The sequence below is a fragment of the Cygnus atratus genome, chromosome 21 (genome assembly GCF_013377495.2).
Source record: "Cygnus atratus isolate AKBS03 ecotype Queensland, Australia chromosome 21, CAtr_DNAZoo_HiC_assembly, whole genome shotgun sequence".
Lineage (NCBI taxonomy): Eukaryota > Metazoa > Chordata > Aves > Anseriformes > Anatidae > Cygnus > Cygnus atratus.
In genome coordinates, this window is record NC_066382.1 from 7,484,739 (window position 1) to 7,512,344 (window position 27,606).

At 48.7% G+C, this 27,606-nt stretch overlaps 2 protein-coding genes across 2 annotated transcripts; both read right to left on the bottom strand.

The window, feature by feature from the left end:
- Window positions 1-752: 752 nt before the first annotated feature.
- On the bottom strand, window positions 753-6,259 carry DDOST (dolichyl-diphosphooligosaccharide--protein glycosyltransferase non-catalytic subunit; the record flags this gene model as incomplete). Its single annotated transcript, XM_050714983.1, has 11 exons — window positions 753-1,243; window positions 1,722-1,828; window positions 1,968-2,088; window positions 2,418-2,565; window positions 2,845-2,993; window positions 3,461-3,554; window positions 3,941-4,035; window positions 4,971-5,074; window positions 5,632-5,718; window positions 5,799-5,909; window positions 6,034-6,259. Coding segments are annotated over 11 exons (1,392 nt in total), but the record flags the coding sequence as incomplete, so codon positions are not given.
- A 373-nt stretch (window positions 6,260-6,632) lies between these two features.
- KIF17 (kinesin family member 17) lies at window positions 6,633-26,852 on the bottom strand. The gene is made up of 16 exons (XM_050714984.1): window positions 26,622-26,852; window positions 24,985-25,131; window positions 23,853-23,954; window positions 20,930-21,119; window positions 16,715-17,167; window positions 15,548-15,645; window positions 14,782-14,929; window positions 13,966-14,000; window positions 13,865-13,868; window positions 13,645-13,733; window positions 13,392-13,516; window positions 10,596-10,827; window positions 9,050-9,308; window positions 8,232-8,296; window positions 7,647-7,767; window positions 6,633-6,811 (listed from the first exon to the last, which is right to left on the bottom strand). The coding sequence occupies exons 1-16, from the start codon at window positions 26,850-26,852 to the stop codon at window positions 6,633-6,635; spliced, it is 2,478 nt and encodes an 825-aa protein (XP_050570941.1).
- Window positions 26,853-27,606: the final 754 nt, after the last annotated feature.

Below are 27,606 nucleotides of genomic sequence, written 5' to 3' on the forward strand. Positions count from 1 at the left end.
CTCTGCCACTTCGTTTTGGGGGGAAACGAGGGCAGGAGGCAGCAGTGGATGGGGGGAGGCAACTACACCACAGGCTGGTGTGCAGGGGAGTGTGTGTAAATACACAGGAGGGCTGGTTCCCCCCTCCCCAGCGTACGCAGGGGCTGCCCCAAGACCTCCCGGGGAGCCCTTTGGGAACTGGGGGACGTTAAGATCCTGGGGATCCCACCACCACACAGCTCTCACCAGCACCACAGGCATCGGCTTTCCTGCTGCCACATCCCTGGAGGGCCTTTGCGCTGCTCCAACCCACCCGCGCCTCCCACGAGGCTGCAGGGCTGTCCGGAAAGGCTGCAGGGCTGTTGTTGCCATGCCGGCTTATTTTTTTTTCCCCAAGTGGTGAGGAACATGAACGTTAATTTGCTTGCGAGGCTCCCAGGAAGGCAAAGCAGCTGGAGAGGGGTGCAGCAGGATGGGCCAGTGCCCTCAGGCAACAGTGAAACCCCCGCCTGCCCTGCAGGTACACCGCTGCGGGGCTGGACTGAGACACGGAAGGATGACACCGAGCCCCAGGAACAGGAACAAAGCAGCAGGCAAGGCGATGGGGCCCGCGCCGTACGTCACCCCCGCTGTACTCGCTGCTTTCTGCACCAGGAGCACGGCAGGATCCAGTGGCACAGGCAGCGCTCCCCTCCGACCTCCTCCCACGTGCTGACCATGGGCTTTCCTCATCAGAGAGCCCTGCTCAGTAATTCACTCACTTCAATACACGGTGAGAGGAACAAGACTTTATTTCAAAAATGGAGTTAATCTTAAATCAAAATCATTCTGGCCACGGGGTGGGACAAACAGAACAGCAGCACTGCGAACCGATCAAGGAGCAACAAGACCATAGTTGTCACATTTCCGTGTTTGCAAACATTTTGTCAACAAATCCCCTGCAAATATTTACTTCATTTTCTCTCTTGTTAATCAACCCATATGTAATAATAAAAAAAAAAAAGCCCCAAACCAGTCTGGCACCTACCAGTCCTCACACAGTTACTGCAAGGGCCCCGAGTGCTGCCCAACTCCGCACGGTGCCAGGGAAAAGGCTCTTCCTCCCATAGGGAGCTCAGTCGGATTTCTCCTTCTCCTTCATGTGCAAGAAGACAATGCTGAACATGAAGAGGCCCACCATCATGGAGAAGGCTCCAGCGTAGTATGGGTACGCCGAGGGTATGAAACGTTCGTACTGCGTGTGCTGGAGGGGACGCACGGACACCTAGGAGGAAAGGTGGCATCCCTTTCGAGTTTGGCAGGACCCAGTAACGGATCAAGATAATCCTCTGCACGCACCTCTGACTCCCTGTGCTCCTCAGCACCTGTTAGGTTACTGAAATGGCAATTGAACTACTTGTTTCTAGAACCGCAGCTTTTAGCCAATACCAAGAACATTCTAATGTGTCCCACATATTTTTAAAGCTCCAAATGCTCTACGCGGGAGGAAATACTTGCTCAGTTCAAGCCTGCACAATGGTAAGGCTCTCTGCACTGGCATTTGCAGCAACTGCACAACGCTTGTCCAAAGAAGGGGTAACCACAATCAGTTGCTTGCACAGCTTCTTTCCAAACCCCAAAATGCAAATAAAAAACAAAGTCAGAAGTGCTCAAATTCCATGTACATTCAAGTACCTTGCACCTCAATAACAACTTAACGGAGATCCCTTTCCTCTTGCGTGATTCATTCCCACCGTACTGACCTGGGTAGAGGAGTAGAGGTGGGTATAACCCAGGCGGTTATAATCCACTTTAAACTGGAACACTCCGTAGACATCCGGCAGCTTGAACTGCACACTGTACTTGCCACCTAAGAAAGAGTCGCAACATTTAACAAGAGAAATTGGAAGACAGAAGCTGTGGAAGCCTTCACAGGTCTTCCTGCTACAATGCTGCCATGCCGAGGAGAAAACATCCCAACGTGGGCTGGAGAGGTGAGGGGAACCTACCGTTTCTCTTCAAGAAAGTCCGCACGAACGGATCGATGCGGACGAACTCCAGCTGGATATCGTCTCCGTCGAAGGGGACCCACTTTCCATCGGAAAGCTTTTCAATTACGATGCTGTACTCCTGGAACAAACCCGTGCATGAACAGGAGTCAGGAGCAATGCCTGAAAACACACCTCGACCCCAGCAGAAGACTCCAGAAGGGATACGGTCTGAAGTGACCAGGGAGTTCCCCCAAATTTCTTTTTCCAAAGCTGGTTAGGTAAGTTGTCCCTCTTGAAACACAGACTAGGGATCAGTAATCAAAGCAGCTCTCACTAGTCAGAGAGTAAGTAAATACCTATGTTACAGCAGTAGGAAAAGGGATCCAACTACACTTTTCAGCTCCTAGTTTCTTCCTGCCCACACGACAGGAGCCTGTTCCAAGCAGGCCGCCCTGCGCGCAGCCTTACCACGAGATCAGTGACGGTGTAGGCATTAGGAGGTGCAAGTTCTCCCACGCGGTGGTGAGACACGGCTCCGACGCGCAGCACGCCCTCTTCCTTGAACACCCAGCGGGACAAGGCAACAGCCAGCTCGTAATTACCAGTCTGCGAGTACCTAGGGATGAAGGAATGCAAAGAAAGTAAGGCAGCCACTCTGAAAAACACACTACATGCCAAAAAACAAGCCATGAACAGATCTGAAAGCAAGAAAAAGCTATCCTGGGTTAAAAGAGAATTATTTTCCAACGCACTTCATCCCTCAAGGCCAAAGCAATGTATCACACCCAATTTGCATTAAAGCTTTTTGCTGTTTCCCGCAGCAGGAAACTTTGTTGCCTGTTGCCTCCATCTCCCCAAATATTCCTTGGGAAGGAATGCCCAGAAGCTAGCGCACCTCTTGGAGCCAGGAGTAGCTTTCTGCACAGCAGAATTGAAGAAGGCATCACTGAAGAAATCCAAAGAGCCGCTGAAAACAACGCGAGCGTTGTTCCTTGCTTGGAGTCCCGCGATCAGAAGGGTGTTCTTCCCAACCGCATGTGGATACTGGAAAGGAGCACATTTAAAAGACGTTTAGCCAGTTTAGGGACAAGTAAAGAAGAGCTAGTCAATCTCTAAGTTATCTGATTTCACTACTGCTACAGGTTTGCTTCGAGGTGGAACAGTCTGACCACAGGGAGCATGCTTCACAGCTAAACAGAAGATACGAAACTGCTCAGAATAACAAGGAATGGGATCCATAGCATTTTATTCCTACCCTCTCTGCCTGGGATGAAGCCCCTTGAAGGGGATATGCTTTGATCTAGGCTGATATTTATTTCAAAGTATCATTCATGCTGGACATTTTGTCACCAACAAAAAGCACGGAGGAAGAAAAATTCCCAGGGAGGTATCAGGAAGCAGGTGACTTTCAAAGTCACCACAAGAGCTTTCTTCCAAGTTGTTGGAATGTGAGGGATTTGAACAAAGAAGTACAGCCCAGAAGAGAAAAAAAAAAGAATCAGTGAACATACCTGAGTAATGGGCTTATCTGGGAAAAAGGAGTAAGAGGTAGAAGAGCCGGTCAGGATATCCAGCACCAGCGGGTTGTCAGGATCAGCCACCATCCTTGCAGGGAGAGGCACAATGAGCTGCACGAACACCCGCGGGAATGTGCAGGCACCAGCTAAGCTGCACAAACCTTCTCACCCTCGGATGTGGCGAGACAGCTGCAGAACTTGCACCCTTACAGAAACGAGTTACTTTCTCAAGATATTCGGTTAAGCTTCATTAACTTCTACTAAGAGACATCGCCAAGTCAAGATCTAAGCCACTTGGGAGATTTTCTTTTCATCATTATTCAAAATCAACACAGATTTCTCATGTTAGGAGTTCACAGCTGGCTAACCCTGCCCTTTGCTCGCACTAACACCAAGATTTTTGTGCTGCTTCCCCAACAACAGCCATCTCACCCCGACACCCTCCCTGTCCACACCCCGTGGCAGGTCACTTACCCAACTCCTCGGAAGAGGATGGGGTTCAGCGTCGTTTTCCCCACGATGGTGGGAGCCTTCAGTAGATTCTCAGCATCTGCGACTATGAGCGTGTGCTTGGAGGAAACGAGAGATCTGCGTAAATGCACTGCACAGGCAAATGCATTTATATGCACCTTCAGTAACTTTCAGGTTTTAGAACAGCAAGCAACAGCTTCTTTTTTTGCTTGAAAGTTAACTTTGTTTTTACAGGCAATCAAAACTGAACAGTTTTTGGATTACAGCTGAATTAAAAAGCAAAAAAAAAAAGCATTTTTGTTTAATCGTGATCAGATTAAGATGCTGGTATATAAGGAAATATGAAACACCTTTTGATAAAAATAGCAATGCTACGGCGGTTTACTTCCCCTACATCTTAATAGCTTTCATCTTTAGAACAGGACAACATTCATGTACTGCTTGAACAATTTAATGTAAATAAAAATTAGCAAAGCATGTTCAGGTCTTAAGAGGCTTTTTAAAGTACTGAACAGCACTGGGGAAAGAAAACAAATGTGTGAATTTCTGTAACCATCTCTCTCAATAGCATCTGAAACTGAAAATCACCCTCCCCATATTTGGAGCATCACACTTCACGCTTTCATTCTTCACCTACCAAAAGTAAAATGAGGTACACTTCACCAGTGGGTGAAATTCAGCTCTCCCACTCCAAAATGGTTCAATACCCTCATTAACTATGGTTTTACAAATTGAGATACAGTGACGCTTTGAAACTACTCGGGGAGCAGAAAGATGAAACCCAGGAAATTCAGAGGGATAAATTCAGGGCAAGAACTCCCCATGCACACAGCTCTGTGCTATTACGTCAGCGCTCTGGCTGCAGCATGACCGGACACTGTTAAACAGCACCACTTATGCCTTTCTTGGGAACGAGCTGGGACAGGAGAGAATGGATGGAAGAAAAAAAAGGAAGTAAGAACAGAAGATTCATCTCTCAACTTTTCCGCATAGGTTCTCGTTAACAAAGCCCAGAACAAGCAAATACGTTTACCTGGCCTGGGTCTGATATATCGTAGTTGTGATGGTCGATAACAGCTGTCCTTTCCTCATCAAATTCTATCCCGCATTCGCTGCCCAGCTCTCGCAGCGGATCACCTAAAAGGAGAAAACGGATTCTCTGTTATGCAGCATGCTCTGGAGATCACAGTGCCAGTCTCAACACTCAAAATAACACGTAAATTCAGCTCAGTGACATGTTTGGCACTCTACTGGCCAAACCCTGAGCATCACAACCTCTTTCTACTAAATTCCCATTTAGAATAGAAATAAAGATTTTTTTTTTTATCCCAAGAACTATCATCCATTTCCTCAGAGTACAGACCCTGTTGTTCGCAACAAGAAACTACATGCATGAAGTACCATTTAGTTAAATCCCCCTTCCACAAAGAGCACAGAAAGTCTTTTCCTTTCCAAGCGTGTTTTTCTCCGGCGCATCTGCCAAATGCAGAGCTGAAGAACGCTGTCCTACAAGCCTATCAGGTAACACATTTTTTTCTCATCCTGTTTATTTTTCTGCAGAAGCTCTGGGAAGGATGAACGAACTGCTTGATGGTCGCAAGGCGCACGCAAAGCAGGAATGTGGTATAAGCTGCGGCTGAAACACGCTGGTTTGCTGCTGGCCCCCTCGTCCCCTGCCGAGGGCTGGCACTTACCAATGTCCGAGCTGGCGGCCACGAGGACGCTGCCGCCGCCGTCGATGAAGGCGGTGATGGTCTCCACGTTGATGTTCCCACCGAAATCTGCAGGGGCACACAGCGCAGCTCCGTGACTCCCCCCCAGCCGGCTCCGGGCGCCCCCCGAGCGCCGCCCCCGCGCTCACCTTCGATGGACGGCGCGAAGACGATGAGGTTGTCGTAGAGGAACTCCCCGTACTTGATCAGGGACAGGCCGGCGTCGTCCGCGGTGCGGAAAGTGAGCTCGAAGCCCCTGTCTGCGGCCGCCACACGCAGCGCTCAGCCCCGGCCCCGCCGGCAGCGGGCCCCCAGCGCCGCCGCCCCGGCCCCGGCCCCTCCCCGCCGCCCCCAGTCCGGCCGCGGTGCCGCCGCCGGCCCTACCCGCCAGGCTGCGGAAGAAGAGCGAGTGCGTGTCCCGCAGGCTGCCGTTCTCCAGCAGCACCAGGGTGCGGGGCCCGGCCCCGGCCGTCGCCGCCGCCGCCGCCAGCAGCCACCACAGCCGCGCCGCGGCCGCCGCCATCTTGTCGCCGGCGCCAGGCTCCCCAGGAAGGGGCGGGCCGAGAGCAGGCGGCCAATCGGCTCCGAGCCCGACGCCGCCGCACTCCAATCAGCGGCAGACAGCTCCGCGCCGCCGGCCAATCAGCGTGGGGCTTCGGGCCCGGCCCGAAGGCGGGACGCGGTGGGGGGGAGGGTGGTGGTGAGGGGCCGGGTTTGGGGCTGGGGACCGGGGTTCGAGGCCCGGCCTCGCCGCTTCCCCCCCACCCGGGCCAAGCCCAAGGCGGCCGCGCTGCCCAGGGCCAGCAGGAGGGGACCAAGAGGGACGAGGAGAGCAGCCGAGCGCCAGGCGCAGGGCTGCCCGCACCGCACAGACACACTCGCCAGCCCCAAGGCAACGCTGCCCGTGTTGGGACGGAGTTACAGCCTTGGGGCCCGCACGGCTCCCCGCACACCCGCAGTCCCTTGGGGCCCTGGCCCCACACTCAGGAGGCGTCGCTGCCCAAGCCGCCTTTGCCCCTTTTCCGCGTGGTTTTGGAGGCCGGCGGCGTGAAGTCGAGCGATTCCAGGCGGAATGGACGCAGCTGGGGCAGCTCTGGCGGTGGCAGCGTGGCGGAGGTGCTGGTCAAAGCGGTGTTCAGCCCCGAGGGAGCGGTGGGCTGAGCTGGAAAGGAGAGAAACATGGGCAAAAAAGGGCAGTAACGCCATTGAAGGGTGTTTAAGGAAAGGTGTTTGAGGAAAGGTGGGACCTGGTGCTTTGGGACATGGTCTGGTGGGTGATAGTGGTGGCTGGGGGACGGTTGGACCACAGGATCTTGGAGGTCTTTTCCAACCTTAGTGATTCCATAAGCCTATTTATTCCCAGCAACATTCTCCACATCGCTCATCAACGTGCCCCAGGCAGATTTCCTAAGGGCAGAGGGAGCCAAGCAGGTGCTCTCTGCCCTCAGAAGCTGCCATCACACATATCCGAGAGTGGATTTGGTTCTGTCACAGAGATCGTCTGGGACCAGCACGGGGCCAACAAATCCCTCCCCCCAGCCCTGCTCTTCTCCACGCGCTACTTTTTGTCCTGTGCAGCCACTGTCCAGGGGTAAAATGCTTTACATCTCGTGCTGGCTGACAACACCTATTTTGTGAGTCAGTGCAGCAACACTCTGGGGTTCTGCAGCTATTTTTTAATTATTAATGAAATTAACATTTTTAATTAAAAACAGAAACAGACCTCATCCTGCAAGAAATTTCCTGTTAAGTTCAAGGGATCCGTATGTATCACCAACCAAGTTTTTGAATGTTCCTATTTAATTATCCCTACACCAATTTTCACCATGTCCATCACACTTGTGACTTAGGACTACGTCCATAGCAATCTGTAGGAGAACACTATGGGCTTGGGATAGTGTTCCCAAAATAATTAGAACCCCCATGAAGTTTATTCCTGGAAAAACAATATCAATGCCCACAATATATCAGACAAAAGACCACAAAGATGTGTTTACCTCGGTTCTTCATTGGATCAGTGTTAAGAATCTGGCTGGCTCGCTTGGATCGGAAGTAATTGCTGGCAATGCTCTCGCTCTCACTCCTGTTCAGCATCAGCTTGTAGCGGTCTTCCTCTTGCTGCAATCAGAAAGCACCGTCAGCAGCGCTGTGCTCTGTACCAGCCCTTAGGCACCCAGGTATCTCGGGTTAAGGCTTAGAAATACCACAAACTACAGTAAATAGGATAAAAAAGCAAGCTCCTGGGCACAGTGACACAGTGAAATGCACGTAGCAGGTATATGGTCAAGTCTGGTTTGGGCAAAGCTGTGAGTGATGCAAAGTTAAAGCAATAAAAGCAATTCTGCTACCAGACCAGGAGGTGAATTGCCCAAAATGAGCAATTTCTTATCTGAGGACAAGGTCAGCTCTTTCCTGACACGCGTCTTCAGGGGTCCTTTGCTAAACCTGCTGGCTGACGCCAGCTGTGAGCGCGTGCCTGGGCAGTCACCTAACTCTGCCCACAGCACCCAGAGCACGGCCATGTCTCGTGGTGATGTCTGAGCAGGACTTTTCAGGGCCTCAGGAGGAGAAATACAGCTTACCGTTGGTTCTCCACTCTCAGCTGAAGGGCTCTTTCTGGCAGATTTAGACTGTGGCAGTGCTGGAACTGCTATGAGAAAAGCACAGCATTAAAGGGCCGTCATCTCTAAAACAATTACGCACTCCCTGATCCCCCACCACTGCTCAAATCGCTGATAATTGGGCTAACAGATGCCTGGAGGAGCCGTACAGTGATTCATCTCCAGTGAGTGGTTTAGGATATGGATCAGCTAAAGCAGTTGCACATGGTTCAACAGCTCTTGTCTTGCAGGAATGGCAACGCGTCTCCAAGGCTGAGGCAACTCATACACTGGAATTACACAAGGACGCTGAATTCTAATTCTCAATCAACTAAATGCTGCTGTGAAGCTTCAGGAAAGTCGCCTCACCTTAGCTTCTAAAGGTTTGAAACAGGCCCTGTAGTATCACCCTTGTAGGGCTTATTCATTAATGTGAGAGTGTTTTCAGATCCTAGGAGGAACAGCTTTAAAAAGGGCATCTTACTTGTTTAAACACTAATTGTGATTTCACTCCCCACAGAAGGCACGCAGAGAACTGCGCTATCGAACACAGGCAGCTTAGTGGGGAGTCCTGTGCCTGCTTCCCAACCCATATCACCTACTCAGCACAAATATTTGTGCAGACCTAGAAACAGGCAGCTTTGTCCTCACTAAATTACTCGAACTTGCTAGAAAGGCAAAGGCCTCAGCTATATGTGGAAAATTTTACATGTGAGTGCAGTCCAAACACCATTTATTGACGTGCTGGTGAGCTCGGAAGAAGTCACATGGTGGCCGTGGGATCCAGATGCTCCTCTTACCTGCGGGCAGGTGGGTTTTTTGAATGACAGGCTCTGGAATTTTCCAGCAGCCAGCCTCCTCATCCCAGACAGACTCGCGCTTAATCTTCTCTAGATTGCTGTAGTTGCAGTCACGCCGGACGAGGGACTGCACCCGATCCAGCAGCTGCTGGAAGAGCATCGAGTCTCGCTCCAGCCGGCGGATGGTGCTGAGGTAATCAATCTTCTCCAGCTCAAACTCTGACTGCAAATCTTTGATCTCGGTCTCGGCAGCCTGGAGCTGTGTCATAAAAGCAAAATGGCGAGTTGGGGTTATAACAGAGAGAGGACCGCGGGTTACTGCGAGCATAAACATTTGTTAGGCACAGAGATGGAAATCAGTCGGATGGTTTACTCAGAAGGCAAATACGAAGGAGGTGATAACACTACATGAAAATTAACAGCTTGGCGAAAGTGGATCAACAACTTCTACTTTCACTGTCCCTTTACGCAAGAATGAGGAAGTGCTTACAGAAAAGCAATGGTGGAAAAACAAAAATGCTACAAGGATTCTGTGATCTGGATCTCAACTGAAGCCAGCAATTTAACAAAATTCAAAAGATAAAACAGTTAATAAGCACTTACTGTTATCTCCCACTCTTAAAAACAAAAGCTTCATCAGTGTTTGGAAAGCTTTCTAATTTATAATTAAGAATTAGGATGAGATTTATCTGGAAAGGTCATTCCACATCTGTTTTAATGGAAGACATGTCACATCATCCTATAAATTACTGAGTCTTCAAATAGGCTTAAAGTTAAACTCACAGGTATATTCTGTGTCCTGTGCTAATAAAGTTGTGGGGTTTTCTAGCTTAGCTGAAAAGGGTGGCATATTTCTTTGATAACCTAATTAAATCAAATCCTTCACGTGCAGATTTCTGGCTGCATACACACACATTTTTTGAAGCTCCTCCAAGTCTGCTTTATACCATCAGAGCAAAGCTTACTTTCAAGCATGCCTAAAATTTAAGAGCATTGCTTTCATATATATAAATGTTATAATATTTGCATGTTTGTTTGTTTGTTTTTCCTAGAGAACTTCTCACAGTGTAATTTCTTGGGTGATGAGAACTGGTGCTGCCGAGGACGTAGCAAGCTGTGCAATAGGCTGCGTAGGTCAGCAGAGGGAGTTGCATCCTCTCCCATGAACAGACACGTTCCTCTGGGCAGTGTGTTACACAATAAAGAGACCGGCTTTTAAAGCCCTCGGGTAGGGATTTGAGAAGGCTGGAGTCGTGGAACAGCTCAGTGAGGGCAGTTCCATCCAACGTTTCATAAAAATGCATGCAAGCATTGTAAGTACTAACGCAGACACAGATGAAATATTACACAGCCGGACTCATTCTGTAAACATACTGCCCTAAAACATCTCATTAGCATAAAAAAAAAAAAAAAGGTAAGCAAAGGAGGAAAGATGGATGTGGATGTGTTGAACTAAAAGGTAAGAAAAGCCATCCTGAGATTAACTCCACTGGATGTTCCCTAAATCTTAAGCAGGGATAACAGGGAGCTGCTTTTGGAGGCTCACCTTTTTCTGCATCTTCTCCAGAAGTTTGCTCTTGACTCGAACCTCCTCCTGGATGGAGTCGTAGACATTAAGCAGAACCCAGTCGCTGCTGTCCTCGTCAGATTTCTGCAGTGCAGTCACTAGCTGCATTCTCCGCTCATCTGCATACTTTTTCCGACGTTTATGCTTTTCCTTGAGGTCCTTGTTTTTAGCCTGTTCCCCCCCTACCACCTGTTGCTCTAGCATCTGCAGCCTGGAAAAGGCAAATGCTTCTCTTAGCTGAGCAGTACAAAGAAACATTTGTATACCTGCAAAGGATGCTCTTCCTTACCTGAATGACACTTTAGACCATGCAATACAGAAATAGTGACTTCTGCGGAGATTTGCTGCCCTGAGTGATCATGGCAAATTCCACTTTTAATAACAGTTTCTGTCATATATACTCATATGGAGTTTCTAGTGACAGAAACACAGGTTATTCTGATCACCTTTGTCATCATGTGTGACTGAAAATCTATATCTACACTCAAAGAAAAAAAAGTTTTATGGAATTTATCATTCAGTTATTATTTCTTGTTTTGAAAGTCTCTCAAAGCACGCACAGAAGGCGCCAAAATGATGCAAACGTATTTTAAATGGCGAAAAGTGGAGTGGCATGGCTACAAGCCATGACTCAATTTTTCTTGGGACAATATCAGCCAGAGTTAGTGACATGGGTTACCTCAGCATCGCTGGCTGGGTGCAGTCACAAAATGATTGGCTTCAAATACGGGCCCACATCCACACTGCATGACCCCATACGCTCTAGCACGGGTACAAAGAAAGCCCGAGAGAGCCAGGGCTCCCCTGTGTTCTTACAGCACTGTCCAAGCAGGCCCTCGTACCACATGCCAGGAGCGCAAGGGGATTTGTAAGTAGTCTGAGGTACAGTGAAACACTGCACAGCATCATCTAAACAGTGCTGTTCTCTTTAACACCAGTCTGGGAGCATGCCACCACTCTTTACCGTGCTTTGTTCCACCTTTTAAGGGCAACAGTGATTTAGTCCCACTGATCCTACACCGGCAGTAAAACTCCCAGAAGGCAGATACGTATTTGACAAAGTGTGAAACCAAGAGTCCTCCTAATGCCTGGCTGTGGTGAGGAATTCAGATCCCAGGCAGCTTGCCCCTCAAACCACTTGCAGTGATGCTGCGAACAACACTAGGCACCATTTTCTCTGATGTGGCTCACGCCTGTTCAGACAGGGCATACTGTGCTCCAGAACTGGTCTCTCTGACTGCACTGGGATCTGCAGCAGAGCAAATAGCTCAGGTTCACCAGCACTGGCTCAGATCAGAGAAAATCCCACTACTGATAAAAGCTCCGCTGATAATAGCCTCTTAATTATCTTCAAACCCATCCAAAAGGGCTCATTCTCTGCCAGAGATGACCTGCTACTCTACTCCCCTGCACTTGCCAAGTAGCCTTCAGTTTCATTTGCTTAATGCAGGACTGAATCCTGCTCTGCTGGGTATAAGAGAGCTCACAGCCATCCTGATGCGTAAAGCTTTTAAAAGGCGCCTTTGAAAGTCCCATACCTGTGGAATCAAACCCTCCTGCCTAACCTGCAGAGAACTTTTGATTTTAACGATGTAATTGGGAGAGTATTTTTATCTTGTTTATCACAAAAAGGAAAACTGCAAAAGGATTTGATATATAGTCAAAACAATTGGTTTCTTTGGAGCTATCTCCATTAGAAAGAGACAGAATTGCCCACAAATTACAAACAATGTTATTTTAGATTTCTTAATAGCTCCTTTTTCAGCTGGGAGAGGCCCAGCAGAGCAAGCATGTGTCACAGGAGCTCACAGTGAAGCTAAAACACTTAGTTAAAAAACAGAATTTTTCAGAATCAAACATTATCATGCACATTACATTTTATGCAACAGAGCAAAACAGAAATCAGCAGGATTTCTGAAACAGCCCTAAACCCTCATTTTGTCTCAGTATGCTGGGTTGTAGTCTGACTAAAAGAATCCTCTCTCAAGGCAGCTCTCACCTGGAGGAAAACCTTCAAGACAGGATGCACCTGAGATTGGCCAAGCGCAAGACTTGACCCTGCACTCCTCACATCTCAGCCATCAGGTCCAGGCCCTGAGTCTAATGCTGCCCCTAAAATTCGGTTCTTGGGTAATTTTGATGCCAATTCTGGCTCGAGTCTTGCAAACATTGTCAGATGCATGAGGCAAAAGTGATCTCGGTGACAAAAGAGTCACAGAGGATGTAATCCCATCCATCCAGATGCACAGCGAACAGCAGGAAGACCTGCTACCAGACATATACTAATATTACAGGGCTCTAAATGCTCTTCCAGAACATTTTTCCTCTTGGAAAGGGAGGCTACCTTTAAGTTCTTTGGGCAGCCCAAGAACTTTGGGTATTTAAGCTCTGTCAGTAACAGCCAGGCTCAACTTTATAAACTACACCTGCGAAAATCCAGAGAAGGAAAGACTTCCCTGTCTAAAGATCTTGGCAGGATTTGTTATCCAGAAAGCACACTTACTTTCTTCCACTGACACAGACTTCTCTAGATTTTTCTCAAAATTCTGGCATTTGGCATCAGAGTACTGTAGCTAACAGCTATTTACCCATCCAAATAGGATAAAAGATAATTTTGGAATAAAGACTATACATCTGCCTAGATTTGTGCTGTGTGGAACACACTGCTAAAGCTCAACAGTCGTACTACTACGCAAGAACAGGATTGCTTCTTGCCTGTGTGAGTTAATGTGCGATGCACAGGAGGCAGTTAGCAGCAGCAGCACAGTCACTGACCTGGCAAGCACCTGCTGCTGGTCTACAGGCACCGAAATCCCCTCCATGGTGACAGCCACCTCTGTTCCAGTGCTCCCCCTGCTCACACCACCAGCGCCTTGGACAGTCTGAGGCGCTGCTGGGTCCTGAGGACAAGAGGAAATGAAAGGCTGCAGCTCTGAAAAGATGCAACATGAATACTGGGAGAGACGAAGCATGACACTACCCACTTGGGTGTATTCAGCCCCGGAGGGAGAAGTGGTCTGAAGGGTACCTTGACTGATGTTGGTTCTTCAACCGCTGCAGCAACAGAGTCTTCAGGCAAAGGTGTCTCATCAGGAGCAGTTTCAGTCCTCATGGCAACTGAAGAATAAAAGAGCAAATACCCACAATGTTAGTGATGAGCTCTGCATAGAGTATAAACCTGTGAAAACATCACACAAAATCTTCCCCAAAAGTCAAAAGCTGTCTGTCTGGGAGGAAAAGTCTGTTACTTACCTTTTTATGCCGTTGGTCAGAAAAAGCCAGAGACCCAGAGGGTCAGGCGAGGAATACAGATTTACAGGGCTGGGAGAGCCTGGATCCTCATGTTCACATGAAAATCTATTTCAGAGGCCTGGAGGGTGCACACTTGTAATCAGAGGGGAAAAAATTAACCTCTCACCTTAGAAAGTGATAGCATCAAAAATTAATATAGGTTCAAGAATTAATATTGGGTAATAGGTGCTGCGTAAGCACGTTACAAAACATGCTCTGAGGCACTGCAAAATTATAAATGAAAAGCAATAATGAAGAGGATATCTGGCAACAACTTATAGGTGTGTGACAGGAATACCTGCCCTCCAGCAAAGTGATGGTGTTGATAATCCACCAGGAGACCAAGAGCTGCGTCAAATTTGTATGCGATGGAAGATACTGCTGCAGCCACCCTCATCTCGGGCATGTGAGTTGTGGGAAGCCAATTGGATCAAAACAGAGTGCTGCCTGCTGAGACCAGTCATCTCTGCAGCGCAAACCTCTGTTCTAACAGAACACTGCTCTAAGGCAGAGAAAGCTCACAGCTACGTGGGCAAAATTGCATTCTGTTGCCTCAAGGCTTACAGGGTAGGGCCAGGCTGGTCCTGACATGGAAAAGAGGTCGGGGAGGAGGGAAGAGGACAAACTGGGACAGAGAGTCTTATGAATGGCCCTGGAGGCAGAGTTACTGCTCCTGCTGTTGGTAAGGGAGGGGTAGAGCAGAGGCTGCTGCTGCTACCAGGCAGCACTTGCTGCAGTAGCAGTCACTGCCACTTCAGAGTGGCAGACTTTGCAAGAAACCGTCTGTTTCAGCTCTTGCCCAAAGCCCTGTGTATTAACAGCATCAGGGAATTTTCAGCCTGTGCTGTGCACCCTCCACCTTCCTCATCCACACCTGCTTCCTTCCTGCGGTTCTTCTCGAGAGCAGACAGCTTGAGATCATAGCAGTTCCTCAGGTTACTGATGTCCTCTTCGAGGCGGGCACGGGACTCCTGCTCTGCCTCGTAGCTGGCCTTTAGCTGGGCCAGCCTTTCCTCGTACTCCTGAAAGGCACAGCAGAGCCTGATGCAACAGTACTGCTCCTGACTGTACACGAGGTCACATCTTACGTTCACCCCAATAAAACTTTTTTATTCTTTACATTTTTCTGTAACTTACGTCAACACAGTACTGATGAAAGGTGACTAATTAGCCCTAGAAACTGCTCTCTTAGGCAGATGTGATACCCTGGAAAGAGTTTTGTAACAAGCAAGAAGAAAGTTTATTTAACTCCTCATTCTTCCTCCTGGCTCTGTCTCCCCTGTTTATCTTCATCCTTCTACTGTTCCCAATGTCTTTGCGTACCACTTTTCTCCCTCCTCTTACAGAACAAATCTAAGTTTTGCACATAGTTTCCCCTTCTTGTTATGTGTACTTCGAAACATCTTGGGAACCCCCACCTCTCTGGAGATGAACTGGAGTGAACAATACTGAAAGAAATGCTATTGTAAATAAGGCCTCCAACAACGTATGTTCTGGCCATAGGAAAAGGCCCAAGACCAAAAAATATGATGAAAAGTATACTGGAAAGGCTGAACCACACACCCCTACATTATATTATAAAAGTATTATAAAAACCCACAAGCTTCAAAGACACTAGGCCATAGCCCCTTCTGACTTACTTCTCTGATCAGCTGCTTCTCTGCTTCAACATCTGGCTGGGGTTTGAGGGGGGGAGCTGGCTTCACTTCCAAGTGAGCAGTCTCGGCAGGTAGAAGGCCTGTGAAGCAAAGCAGAAATAAACATCACACACAATTATTGGGTGGGATTGTCTTCAAAATGCTTGGAAACAGAACAAAGAACCTGGCTACGAGCAAAGAATATCTCAATCCGTGTGCTCCTTTAAACTGCACTCATGTGCCAGCATCTGTGCTGATAAAACGCCTACTGGCCTGGGACTCCAAAGATGTGGGGAGAGAAGGAGTCAGCGCTGAGCAGAGGGGGAGAGGTTTAAGCTTTGGGTATATAAAAGCAACTATAAATTTAATCTCGCTCACAGAGTAACAGAAGACCTGTTTCCAGGGCTATGCTAACAGATTTGGAAGATAAAATCAGCTGGGAAGGCGATAAGAAGTGCAAGGAAATTGCCTCCTTTCTTCACAGCTGTTTTTGAAAAGTGGTAGAAAAGGGAAGAAGAAATCTTACTGCCTTATTCTTCTGATAAAAATTATCCTTTTTAGGGTACAATTCTCAGAAGGTGATCAGGTCCCTAAACACTGCTCTTATCCATTTATTCCCATGTTTGCTATTCCTACTTCAGAGCAAAGAGTGGGTCTGCTGAGGCTGGGCTGAATCCTCAAAGAGAGGACAAGGCATTCGGTAAGCAATGCTGCTAACAAAGCAAAACTTTCCTTGTAGCATCAAAAAATTCATGGTTTAGGAGAACAGGGGATGAATGCTACTTTTGAAAACATTTTATACATAATAAAGAATTTTACACTAGTATTTCTTTACCATCTTTGTTCTGCCAGCTGAAATCACTCTGTGACTGACCAAAATCTAGCCAGAATCATCAAGAAGAATCGAGGATTGGAATCACATCAGCATTTTTTAACAAAATTTGTCGTTCTTGAAAGCTAGAGAAAATACTAGTGAATTCAGATGCTCTTTACCAGTGGAATAAGGTCAGTTTGGCACCAGTAAAGAAAAAGTACATTCCTAGAATGGAAACCTCTTCCTGCAACAGGTGAGGGGAAAGTTGAGGCAAAATCTAGTGAGCACTGTATGTGGAAAAAGCACGTTTTTTTTTTGTCAAAGATAAACCTTTGGAGCCACTAGGGCTCTCTTACCTGACAAGTTATTCACGTTCATCTGTTCAGCTAGAATGGCCTTCAGCTTCTTAATCTCCTCCTGATACTCCCTCAGCAGAGCATCTTTGGGGTCCTCATTGATACAGGGCTTGTTCTTGATGTTTTTTGCTCGATTAGCATAGCGCAGGGTACTGAGACTTTCATCATAGTTGTTATCAGCTGGAGATAAGCATGCTACCATCAGGGTCTTGGTATTCCCTCCAAGGGAGTCTTGCAGCAGCCTGGTCAGCTTCGAGTCGCGGTAGGGGATGTGTTTGCACCTGCCGTCGACCAGGGCTGAGATGACATTGCCCAGAGCAGAGAGGGACAGGTTGATTTTGGTGGCCTCTTTGAGCCGCTCCCCTGTGGCTCCAGTTTTTGACTGTCTCTCACTTCCTGCCAGATCCACTAAATTGAGTTTTGCAGCCCTAAGGTGGTCTTGCCCTCCCTCATCTGCAAGAAAATAATTCTGGGTTAGGCTCTTCTCAAGAAGCAGAATCCTGACAGTCAAGAACAAGAACTCTGGCATTACATTTCATTTAGAGCCCTGTTCTTTGTCTGCATTTGGGCCCTAATTCCTTTAAGTAAATACCTGCTTAACTACATGTTTTAGTGCTTTCCTGAACAAGACCCTGCATGGTAAAAATTCCTAACAGTTCTTACTATCCCAGTGAGCTCTGAACACATGCACGCACACACACACACTCTCCACATATTTCCACAGAAGCTGAGTGTTTAGAATTTCACGCAAAGCCCTCAGCAAGTAACAAGATCAGACCGTGACTTTACACAACTTCTTTTCTCCCCAGATTGCATCGTGCAGTTAAACAATGCCTGAGAATTGGAAAAAAAGAAGGGAGGAAGCATGAAATGAGAACAGGGGTCAATGGGCAGCAGCTGGAGCAAGGCTGGATGTAGGGCACAGGCAAAAGAGCAGGCTCTCTGAACACCTACGTGATGTGGAGAGGGGGAAGGCAGAAAGGTTAGCGCTGCAGATCACCGTGGAAAGGCTGGAGTAACCACTATGGTGGGAAACAGTTTCTCCGTGAATTCCCAAACAAGAGCATTTCAAGGCTGGAATCCAACCTTCCTTAATCAATGGATATATTCAAGAAGTTTCTTGCTATGCTTCAGAAGAACAAGCACGTCCTCCCAGGGGCCCAAATACCACCGGGGACGGCCACCTGGCTTTCTGTCCTGAGACAGCCCAATCGCTCAGGAAGCCCAGCAGCTCTCCCCCTCGCCCATAGAGCAGCGCAGTGACTCAGCACACAAGCATGCTCAGCAGCATCTGTTCCTCCTCAACAAATGACATTCTCAGTGAGAAAGTAAAATGAAGGAACACAGGCAAGAAACAGAACTCTCAAACATCAGGCCTGAGCTTGGCCCTAACCACCTGGATGAGGAGCCGGACCTCGGACCTCAGTGAGCGAGGAGTCCGACAGAGTGAGCTGGTGCCATTCCCATCGTACCATGTAAGGATAATAGGAGATGTGAGCTGAAGTTCACAGCTAGCTCCCCAGCTACCTAGGAGCACACCTCATGCATGTGATGTCTGCTTCCCTGACCTGTATTTTGAGGCACGATTAACACGATGACACAAATCTGTGACTAAGAGAGAGTGGGTCCAGTTGCTCTAGGAACCCTTCAATTTCGCTGGCTACTTAATTTTCCCAGGTTCACGGAGAGTTTTCATGAGCAAAGAAACACTTTTCCAAATCACAGATTACTGTCCAACGCACAGGACCACACTCTTGAATGTCCATGCCTCAGTCATTCCTCATAATTGCAACCCAAGTTCAAGGGAAGAGCTTCTTTAATGGTCCAAGCACAAATTCACACCAGAACCCAAGGTTTTAACAGAGTCTGACCTTTTCTGGACAGACTTCTACAAAACCTAACCTTGAATTTAGTTTGAGTTAAACTTCATGAATGTGGAGAACTCCTAAATGTGAATAATGGATAATCTGATGCATGGGGGAAAGTTAAAAATTTACAGTAAGCATGAAAAAAAAAAAAAATGATTGCCCCAGGATATTTCACTAGTTAGAGCAATAGGCTGTTGACTGCGCAACCTACTATTTGCAGCAGAGCATTGTTTCACTCCAGATCTTTGTGGCATGTCAAGACACGGGAAAATTGAAAAACAAAACAAAACAAAAAAAACACAAAACAACAGATGGAGCTTAAACAGAGCACCCTCTCACCATCCTTTCTGAGGGCCAGGGTAAGTGGACAGTCACAAAAAACAGGTTTTCTAACTCTTTCCTTCCCTCTCCCAGTTTATATAAACACTGTCAGGTAATTAAAAAGTTGTTTTGGTTCCTGCCAGTCCTTTTACCCAAGAAGGCTGTTTGTTTCAATCAGGGAGCTTAGTGGTTTAGTATCCATGGTGTAACGAGGTCTCCAGACTATTGCTGAAATGCCTGCAGCAACCCGAAAGCCTCCCCTGTCTAATTCTCGCACAAACCCGTCAGCCACGTCTGTGGCAGAAGAACTAAAATGCCTTCCTGTTAACAAATCAATCCCTAAGCACAATGTAAAGAAATAAAACATCTGCAACACCACTGTAAAATCAGATGGTAACTTGCATATTTCATGCTTTCACAGCCAGAGCCTGGTGTTTGCCTTAATCCTGTTTCTGAACTTTCACTTTTAAAAAGTTTACATAACTGTGAGGAGATCCTTTAAAATATGAACTGCCTGAAAACTACAACATACTACATGTGTGACTGGAAAATAAGTTTGAACTTGCCCACGCACTTCTTTGAGATGACAATATACCAATGCAGTTAACTATTTCAGCTAGGGATTACACTAGTAGAACCATCCAGCTATGGGAGGGTGTGAGAACTGTCAACTCTCTCCTCAAATATGCCAGCTGCCTTCCATTCAACTGCCAAAACTTTGTGCTTCACCACCACCAGATGATCAGTAACAAATCTTAAGGCAGAAACTGAGGAACTGGCGAAAAGGTAAAAACTGATTTGATTTAAATGCAGACAAGGGAGCACTGTCTCGCCTGTATTCACTTTTAACTACAAATGAAAGTGAGCTGCAGAATTTCCAGTTTGATGTCTGATGGCAAGGCGCAGAGGGCGAGGGTCTTAGGACACAATTTAGGCCTAGGGATTACACAGAGCTCTGCCAAGGAGGAGGTGAGACCACAGCCAGACAGCGAAACCGTCCCCCAGCAGGTGAAACCTCTGCACTGCTGTTCTGTTGTGCGTAGCAAGCTTCTAAAGCTTTAAATCAGAGAAATTGTTGCAGAGTAGATAAAGAGCCCTGCACCCAACACAAAAGAGGAGTGTAAATACTTCATTTTCCTTGTTAGGATTCAAGTCGGGATTTGATGGACCCAAATAATGCAAGGATTAGCATCCACTGGCTGTGCTAACTGAGAAATCCCCAAAATCCCCCCCACACCCGTTTGGGTAGATGAAAATGAGGTACTGTCATCAACATCTGGAACTACAACTTAGCAAGGCATTGTATAACTTTCCCCATGACTGAAACGGCTGAAGAAAATGCAGTCAAGCTGTTCACGACCTCAGCTGGGGTCAAGGACCAGACGGAACATAGGAGCTTAATTCCTTTCTTAGTCCCAAGAGAAAACCTTTCAAGGTCCTTGTCCAGACCCAGTGAGGCAGCTTTATCAGCTAAAGAAATGCCAGTGGAAATGAGCTACTTGGGAAAGGAAAATTAGTCACCAAAACATTATTAAGGGACTCTTTTATTCCATCCTTAAACCCAGATTAGCTGTTTGCTTAAAAGATGTGCTCCACGATTAAGCTAAATGAAGGAATCACTGGGTGAAGTGATCTGACTTGCACTGTAAAGAAGGTCAGACAAAAGAGACAATGATACAAGTTTCTCCAGGCTTCACAAAGCATGAGCTCCAAGCCATTGTATGGGCTGAGTTTTAGCACCCTTCGCTGAAAATAAAGGTCTTAGAAGATAAAGAAACAGAAGGAGATGAAATATGTTTCCAGTCTGAGCATAAGATATCCCTCTCCCAAGCGGAATGGAGGAGACAAGATTTTGAATATGCAGCTGTTTCACTCTGTGAAGCTTGTCAATGTCAGGGCACAATTCTGATTTCTATGGGACCTAAAATCATTTAGGATCTGAATTTTGCTGGGGGATGCCTTGTCAGAATGCCCAGACTGCACGCTCTGCTAGCCCCAGGCGTGACGCAGGACTTCTAGCACCTACCTACGGTGCAGATTTCCATATGGATGGTGAAGATGGAGTGGGAGCGGGATGAGTCCTTGTTCATCAGGGTGTAACCCACTGCTCGATTCCTCCAGCCCGTCTCCATGATCCGCTCACACTGGACCACGCTGTGCACAGTGTGCAGAGAAAGCCCCTTCACGTACACCCCCTTCTCCGGGTGCTCCTTCAGCTGCAAACAGGGAGAAGGCAACGCAGGTCACAACACGACACCAGCACCACGGGAAGGCACGCTGGGAGCCGCCTGCAAACTCGCGGGCTACATGCGTTTCACGTGTGGAGAAAGAAAAAGCGCTTACGTGAAAACCTCAGGGTGGCAAAGACGTTATCGTTAGTTACTGAAAAACACGAGACTGATTTTGAGGGCTGCCATCGGCCTGCTGAGCGTCCACACCTCCTGACACCTTCAGTGGGAGCCAGGCGCACGCAGTAGGTGGCCATCCTTGGCACGCCCCATCACCAGCTGCAATTTCAGCTGGCAGCTGCACTTGGCTGCCACCAAGAAACCTCGTATTTCTGAAGCAGGAATAAAACCACACAAAAAGAGGGAACCACCTTTACGGTTCTACAGCCAAAAGGGATTAACGTTAAGAGGTTGCTGCTTGATTCAGTCATCTCCCAGGCCACAAGAAACCCAGCTTCTCTGCAATGAGCTGCCTTCTACCTCCCCTATTATTAAGCTGCATATTTTAAAAAGAACTGAAATGTTTTTCACCTATTATGGCAAAATCTCTAATGTATCTTCAGTCACAGGGAGCTTTTTAAAATCAAAGCACAGATTCAATAGTCACAGATATTGTTACCAGTGCTTTACTGAACCCCTCCGCTCTGAGAGGGCGTCTTGTTCTCACTGACAAAATTCCCCAAAATCACACCCATCACACAAGGGCGGACTATAATAATTCTCCAGATTAGTTCATTTTTTAGATGCTTTAAAATCCTATTCAGGCACCTGCATAGAGACAACGTTAAATGCCAAATAGCACCTTTTCAGAAATTACTAATCGTGCAGAAGAAAACATACGGCATGTTAATAAATGATTGAAGTGTTCAAAGCCTTGAACAATCCATCAAACCTACATAAAAAACACAAAACAATCAAGAGATTCCTGCACTCCCACACTAGCCCCCTCTGAAACTCCCTCCACATTGGGAATTTTAAACAAGCTGAATTCATTTTCAACAGCTATGTTACGCCTCACATCCGCTGAGCTCATAACTACAATTCTATCTTTGTCGCGTCAGCTGGGATATCGAGATAGTTGTCATGACTCGGTGTCACGGATGTGATAGATACCACAGTTGGCAGCGTGACCTCCAAAGAAGACCTTCAGGTGATGCACGTATTACAAGAAGTGATGCAAAAGAGAGCGTTCGCTGTAAGAAAATCTGTGCATAATGGAGCAGAACTGGCTGAAACCTGAACTCAACAGGATTTTAGCCTTGTTCCATGCCCACCGTAAAGCCACGACTGCCCAGAACTAACCCAGTTACAGAGCCACAGCCAGACCAGTTGTACAGCATGACTTTTGACTGTGCTACAGGAGAACCCCACGGCTGGCAGGGCTGTGGCTGGGAGTGCTGCAGAGACCTGGGGGAACACCCAGGCAGGGACATGGCCGTTGTTTAACTCCATGGCAGCCTGACCGGGGCATTTTTCTAGCAAAGCTCCGTAAGACCTGCTCTTCTCAGGGTTTCATTCCACAGCAGGCGACTGCGAGCCTCGGTGCTTCAGACTCAACAAAGCCACTGCCACTAAAAGGCAAAGGAACAAACAGAAACAGGATTTCGGAGGAGAATCGGGGGCCAGGCCCCAGGACACAGCAGAAAGCGGTAGGTCAGCACGGGCCTTCTGTCCCGCAGGACACGGCTCGATTAATTATTTCACTCAGCGGAGGCAGCAGCAGCCAGCGGCTGTGATGGGGTTTCCCTGGAAACTGCTCTGCCCAAGTCCTGCCCTCCCGGTGCCAACTGCAGTCGTCATGGAAACGGTGTCACTGCTGATGCGGAACAAAGGATGGGGATCTGCGCCTTCTGAAACAGCCAGAGCCCCCTTCTCCCTCCTCTTCCCCAGCGCTCGCACGCGAGGCGCGCTTGGAAAGCGAAGCAGGGCGCTGCCCGCCAGGGGATTTGCCTCCCTTAAGGCCAGGAGCCCGTGGAAAATCCGCCCTGCAAGGCGCAGGGAGGCACTTTGGGTCCCTCGGCACCGCAGCGCTTCTGTGCGGCAGATGGTGCTAGTGCCTCGGCTTTCCTCACACGGGCAGGCCTGCAGGGGAGAGTAAATTAGGACATGGGATTTGCAGGTCCCACCGGGAATACGTGCAGAGATCTGCAAAGCCACCAAGAGGCAAATTTTATAAAAATCAGCCCCTTGATTGGAATTTCAGCGCATTTCCCTTCTTGGGAGCTGCCCTCCTTGCCCGTGCATTCCAATGGGGAGCAATATCTGCTCTGCCCTCTCAAAAAGGATCAGCCTTTTTTTGTTTTAAACAGATAACGAGATCATCCACGGCTACGCTGGATCAGATTAAACATTTATAAGGCGCAGAATCCTCCTGCTTTAGAGATAGCCGTGAGATGAAGAGGATTAGGAAGAAATTGCCCCATGAGCAGTTTATTCCATCCTTGTCCGGTAACAATTTTCACACAGCTTCTGCTAAGATACTGGCCACTATCAAGCAGGACACGCAAGGCACATCTCTGACCAGATTCTGTTCCTTCTGCCACAGAACTTTCAATAAAGTCCCTTAAAATCTCCTCTTGGCTTCCATATTCATCACTATGTGTTTATATTCTGGCATTCAGCTTCTGACAGAACATTTTCTTGCATTCCTGTGAGGCATATGTGATAACACTTATCTGAGCAAATTATAGCATCCTAATTAAGACATTGACTTCACCTCACCTCCAACTTCTGCTTGGTATCAGCTCCTAGAAGGTCTCGTACGTCTTCATTGTAAATCTCCAGGTAGGAAGCTCTCACCAAGAACTTGGTATTTTCAGCACACTGCACAAAACAGGAACGATTTCAGGAGAAGGTTCTCAACATTAAGGCAACCAGGCAGCCCACATAGATCCTCAGCGCCAGCTGGGTGCCTACCTCCCTTCAGCACCTCATCAAATCTCCCATGGCATTTCATTCCCAGGTGTGACTACTCAACACACTTGCTATAGAGGCTTCCAGACCTTAAACTTCTCAGGTGCGAGTCCATAAAGTCAGCAGAGATGCGGGTGCAGCTCATCTGCCTCTCATCCTAAAGCAGAGGCTTGTGCATGGTCAGTACACCCAAAAGCTTTCTGGCCATACCAATTAGAGAGGACATCTTAGGTGATTTCTCAGAAGCAGACACCTGTTTTGCAGACCCTTGCATTTGTGTGGATTATATACCTGCTGTCCAGTGAAAACAATCAGGCATCTAATGATATGCAGGACTATATTATGGTAACCTTCTGTTAGAGTCTACACTGAGATAATTTAAATGCTGTACTTGGAGTTAAATTAGCACCACAGCCTTTTCTGCCACCCTGCATAAAAATATCACGGTATTTTACAGCATCTGAGACTGAAAATTCACAGGAACCAAACCTTCCACTGCCCTGATAGCCACACAACACAATTTTACCGGTAGTGCAACTGAGACGGGGGAGGAAAAGATGCTTCCAGAAGTGAAGAAGATGATAAATGGCACCACTTCACTGAGAATCTAAAGTCCCACATGACCTGGTTCATTCCTGTCCAGCTCTCTGCCTGCTATTCTACCAATGCATTTAGGTTTAAAAACAGTGTTTTGGTTAAAGCACTTTACTGGGATGAAGATTAGAGCACTAGTCATAGCTCTGTGACAACTGTGATTTTGAGAGAAAAGAAGAGCAGAACAGCGTGGATATTACTCCTCTACTTCCCAGAAGGGTTGCCAGGATAAATACTTTAATGCCTGTGGCTCAGAGAGTATGACACTACAGAATACGCAAAAATCATCTTTTTAGGTAACACTGAACGTTACAACAGGATCTCTTCCGCACCATTACACACCTACCTGGATGCTCTCAAAAATGTGTTCAAATGCTCTAGGTATTATGCCTTTCTCTGTAGAAGGATCCACAACTCCCTGCATAGTAAATGACTTCCCACTGCCAGTCTGGCCATAGGCGAATATGGTGCCATTGTAACCTTCGGTGACACCCTGGAAATGGAGAAAAGACAATAAATGGCTGTTATCCTTGGCATAACTGGAAATTAGTCATTCAGATTCTCTCCTGCCTTGTAAAAGGTATTGTAAAGGAAGAGCTGGAAGTACACAAAGCCATGGCTGGGCAACCTGGAGGTGAATGAAATGCAGCTATCTGAGATGCTTTTTGAAATCGCCGTTGAAGTCCCTCAGGTTCTTGAACAAGAACTTGGTTAGACACATCACTGAAATGGAAAGATGAAAGGATACAAAAATAGAGCACGAGAAAAATCTTAATAAGCCATCAGAAAATGATAATAAAATGCATTCTATTACCATATAAGTCGTCAGTTTTCTCTCAAAATAGAAGCCTTGAAGAAACGCAAGTGTTGAAAAACGGAAGCATGGCTGACAATGCTTAGACGACCAGAACAGTTTTGCCATAGGGCAGAAAATCTTAAAAAATTCAGAGAGACAACGAGGATGCTAGCTGACTGTAGGGTATCCAAAGGATGGTATCTAGCTTAGTATCCTTTTCTCCTGGAAGGCTGGCTGAACGTAGGCATCGCTTTCATTTGTTCCTATTTCAGAGAACCATGGTAAGAACAGAAGATACTTGGAACTTCCATCTTAAAACTACCACTGGCTATTTTATCCCTGGTGCTTCTTCTAACAACACTGTGGCTTTTTTTGGTTTGGGGTTCGTCTTTTTTTTTTCCTTCTTTCTTGACTGTTTCTTTCATTACCCTAGCTGGTTGCCGTGCTTATGTGTTAACAGGCAACAGACACAGTCCCTCTCAGCTTTCACTTTGCTATTCTAAAACAGGCTGAGATTCCCTGTCTTCTCTAAGGGTTCTTGCTAGACAGTAAAAACGTCCCTAAAAGCATTGTGCTTGTACCTGCTGGAAATGGAGAAGAGTGCTGCAATTCTTGGTCAGCTACCATCTCTTGGGCCTGCTCAGGGAGGTTGTCTTTCATACGAATACCTGCCTGAGATAATCTGGAACAATTGAGTGTAATTCTGTTCTCTGCTGGCTGCTGAAAAAGGTTTTTCTTCCCAATTTCACAGCCTGCTGTTGGGACGCTCTTTGCTGTCCTCAGCCCTTCCTTTGGACCCCTGGCTTGCTGCTAAGCCTCTTGAAGCAGCAGACACTGCTCTTTGTGTCTCATGCATTGGTTCCACTGAGGGGCCACCTGCCCAGGTAAAACTTCCTGCGCTGCTAGGCCCGTTCCCATGCACTGGGTGAATCCACGCGGGTTTGGACCGCGTAACGTCTACGCTCAAGCTCCCCAACAGTCACAGCGAAAGCTTCACCCGCCACCTCGCCGGGGCGAGGCCCAGCTCCAGGCAGCAAGCCGTCTGTGCGCAGACCCCGAGGTGACGCTCAGCCACCTCCGCACCCAGAGGAACAGGAGGACAGCGGGGCAAAAACCGCGCGGGATGGGGGGAGCCCACTCGCGTGGGAAGGGGCGCCGGGCCCCGGCTGCCGCGGGGCGCCCCTCACCTCGACGAGCGGGTAGGCGACCTCGTTGTAGATCTGCTCGGTGCCGTGCTCCTGCCGGTACGCCCCGTCGAAGGCGAACGTCTTGGGGGGCTGCCCGGCGGCCGCGGGGTTCCGCAGGGCGCAGCGGCCCCGCACGCTGTCCACGCTCACCACGGCCGCGCAGCCCAGGGCCCGCTCGCGGGCGTTCAGGGGCCGGCAGCGCACCACCACCTTCACCGCCTCCGCCGCCATGGCCCCTCGGGCCACCGGGGGGGCGCCGGGGGTGGGGGGGCCCTCACAGCCGGGGGCAGCACCCCTGGGTGCAGCGGGGCCGGGGGGGGGACCCTGAGGGAGCGGGGGAGCAGCCCCCGAACGGCCCCGAGGGGGGCAGCGCCGGGAGCGGCGGGGCCGAGGCGGGGGGGGGGGGGCGCGGGGTGGCCCCGGGGGGGGGCCACCGGGGGCAACGCGGGGGGGCTGCGGGGAGGCGGCGGCCGGCGCGGAGCGGCCCCGACGCGGTTGCCGCGGCAACGGGGCGGTGTCGCCCAAAGCCCCGCCCCCCCGGGTCACGTGCGGCCGGGGGCGCGCGCGCGCGCGGCTGGGGAGGGTGCGGGGGCGTGCACGGGGCGTGCAGCGGGGGCGTGCAGGGCATGGGGGCGCTGCGCGGCCGTCTGGGTGCGCGAGAGCGCGTGCACAGCGGCGCGGGTGCGTGTGCACGTGTACACAGGAATGCGCACGAGCGCGCGTGCCTGAGCTGGCAGGCGCACGCGAGCACAAGCGCGTGGCAGCGTGCAAGGTCACGGGCATGCAGCTGCACGGGGGGGGGGGGGGTGCCTGGGTGTGAGCACGCGAGCGTGCACGCCTGCACGCAGCAACGCGGTGCGGGAGTGCAAGAAAAAGGCGGCGGCAGACCGGGAGCAGGAGAGCCGTTTATTGCCCGCGGAGCCGCAGAGCCCGCCGGGCGCGCAGGGAGGGAATGAATAAGGCAGACGGCAGCGACTTAAAGCTA

Coding starts and splice junctions, on each gene's coding strand:
- KIF17 (XM_050714984.1), bottom strand. CDS start 26,852: ATGGCGGCGGAGGCGGTGAAGGTGGTGGTGCGCTGCCGGCCCCTGAAC. Junction 17,168..20,929: donor TATGGAAATCTGCACCGTAG/GTAGGTGCTAGA, acceptor ATTTTCTTGCAG/ATGAGGGAGGGCAAGACCAC. Junction 10,828..13,391: donor CAGCAGCAGGTGCTTGCCAG/GTCAGTGACTGT, acceptor TGCCTTTTCCAG/GCTGCAGATGCTAGAGCAAC.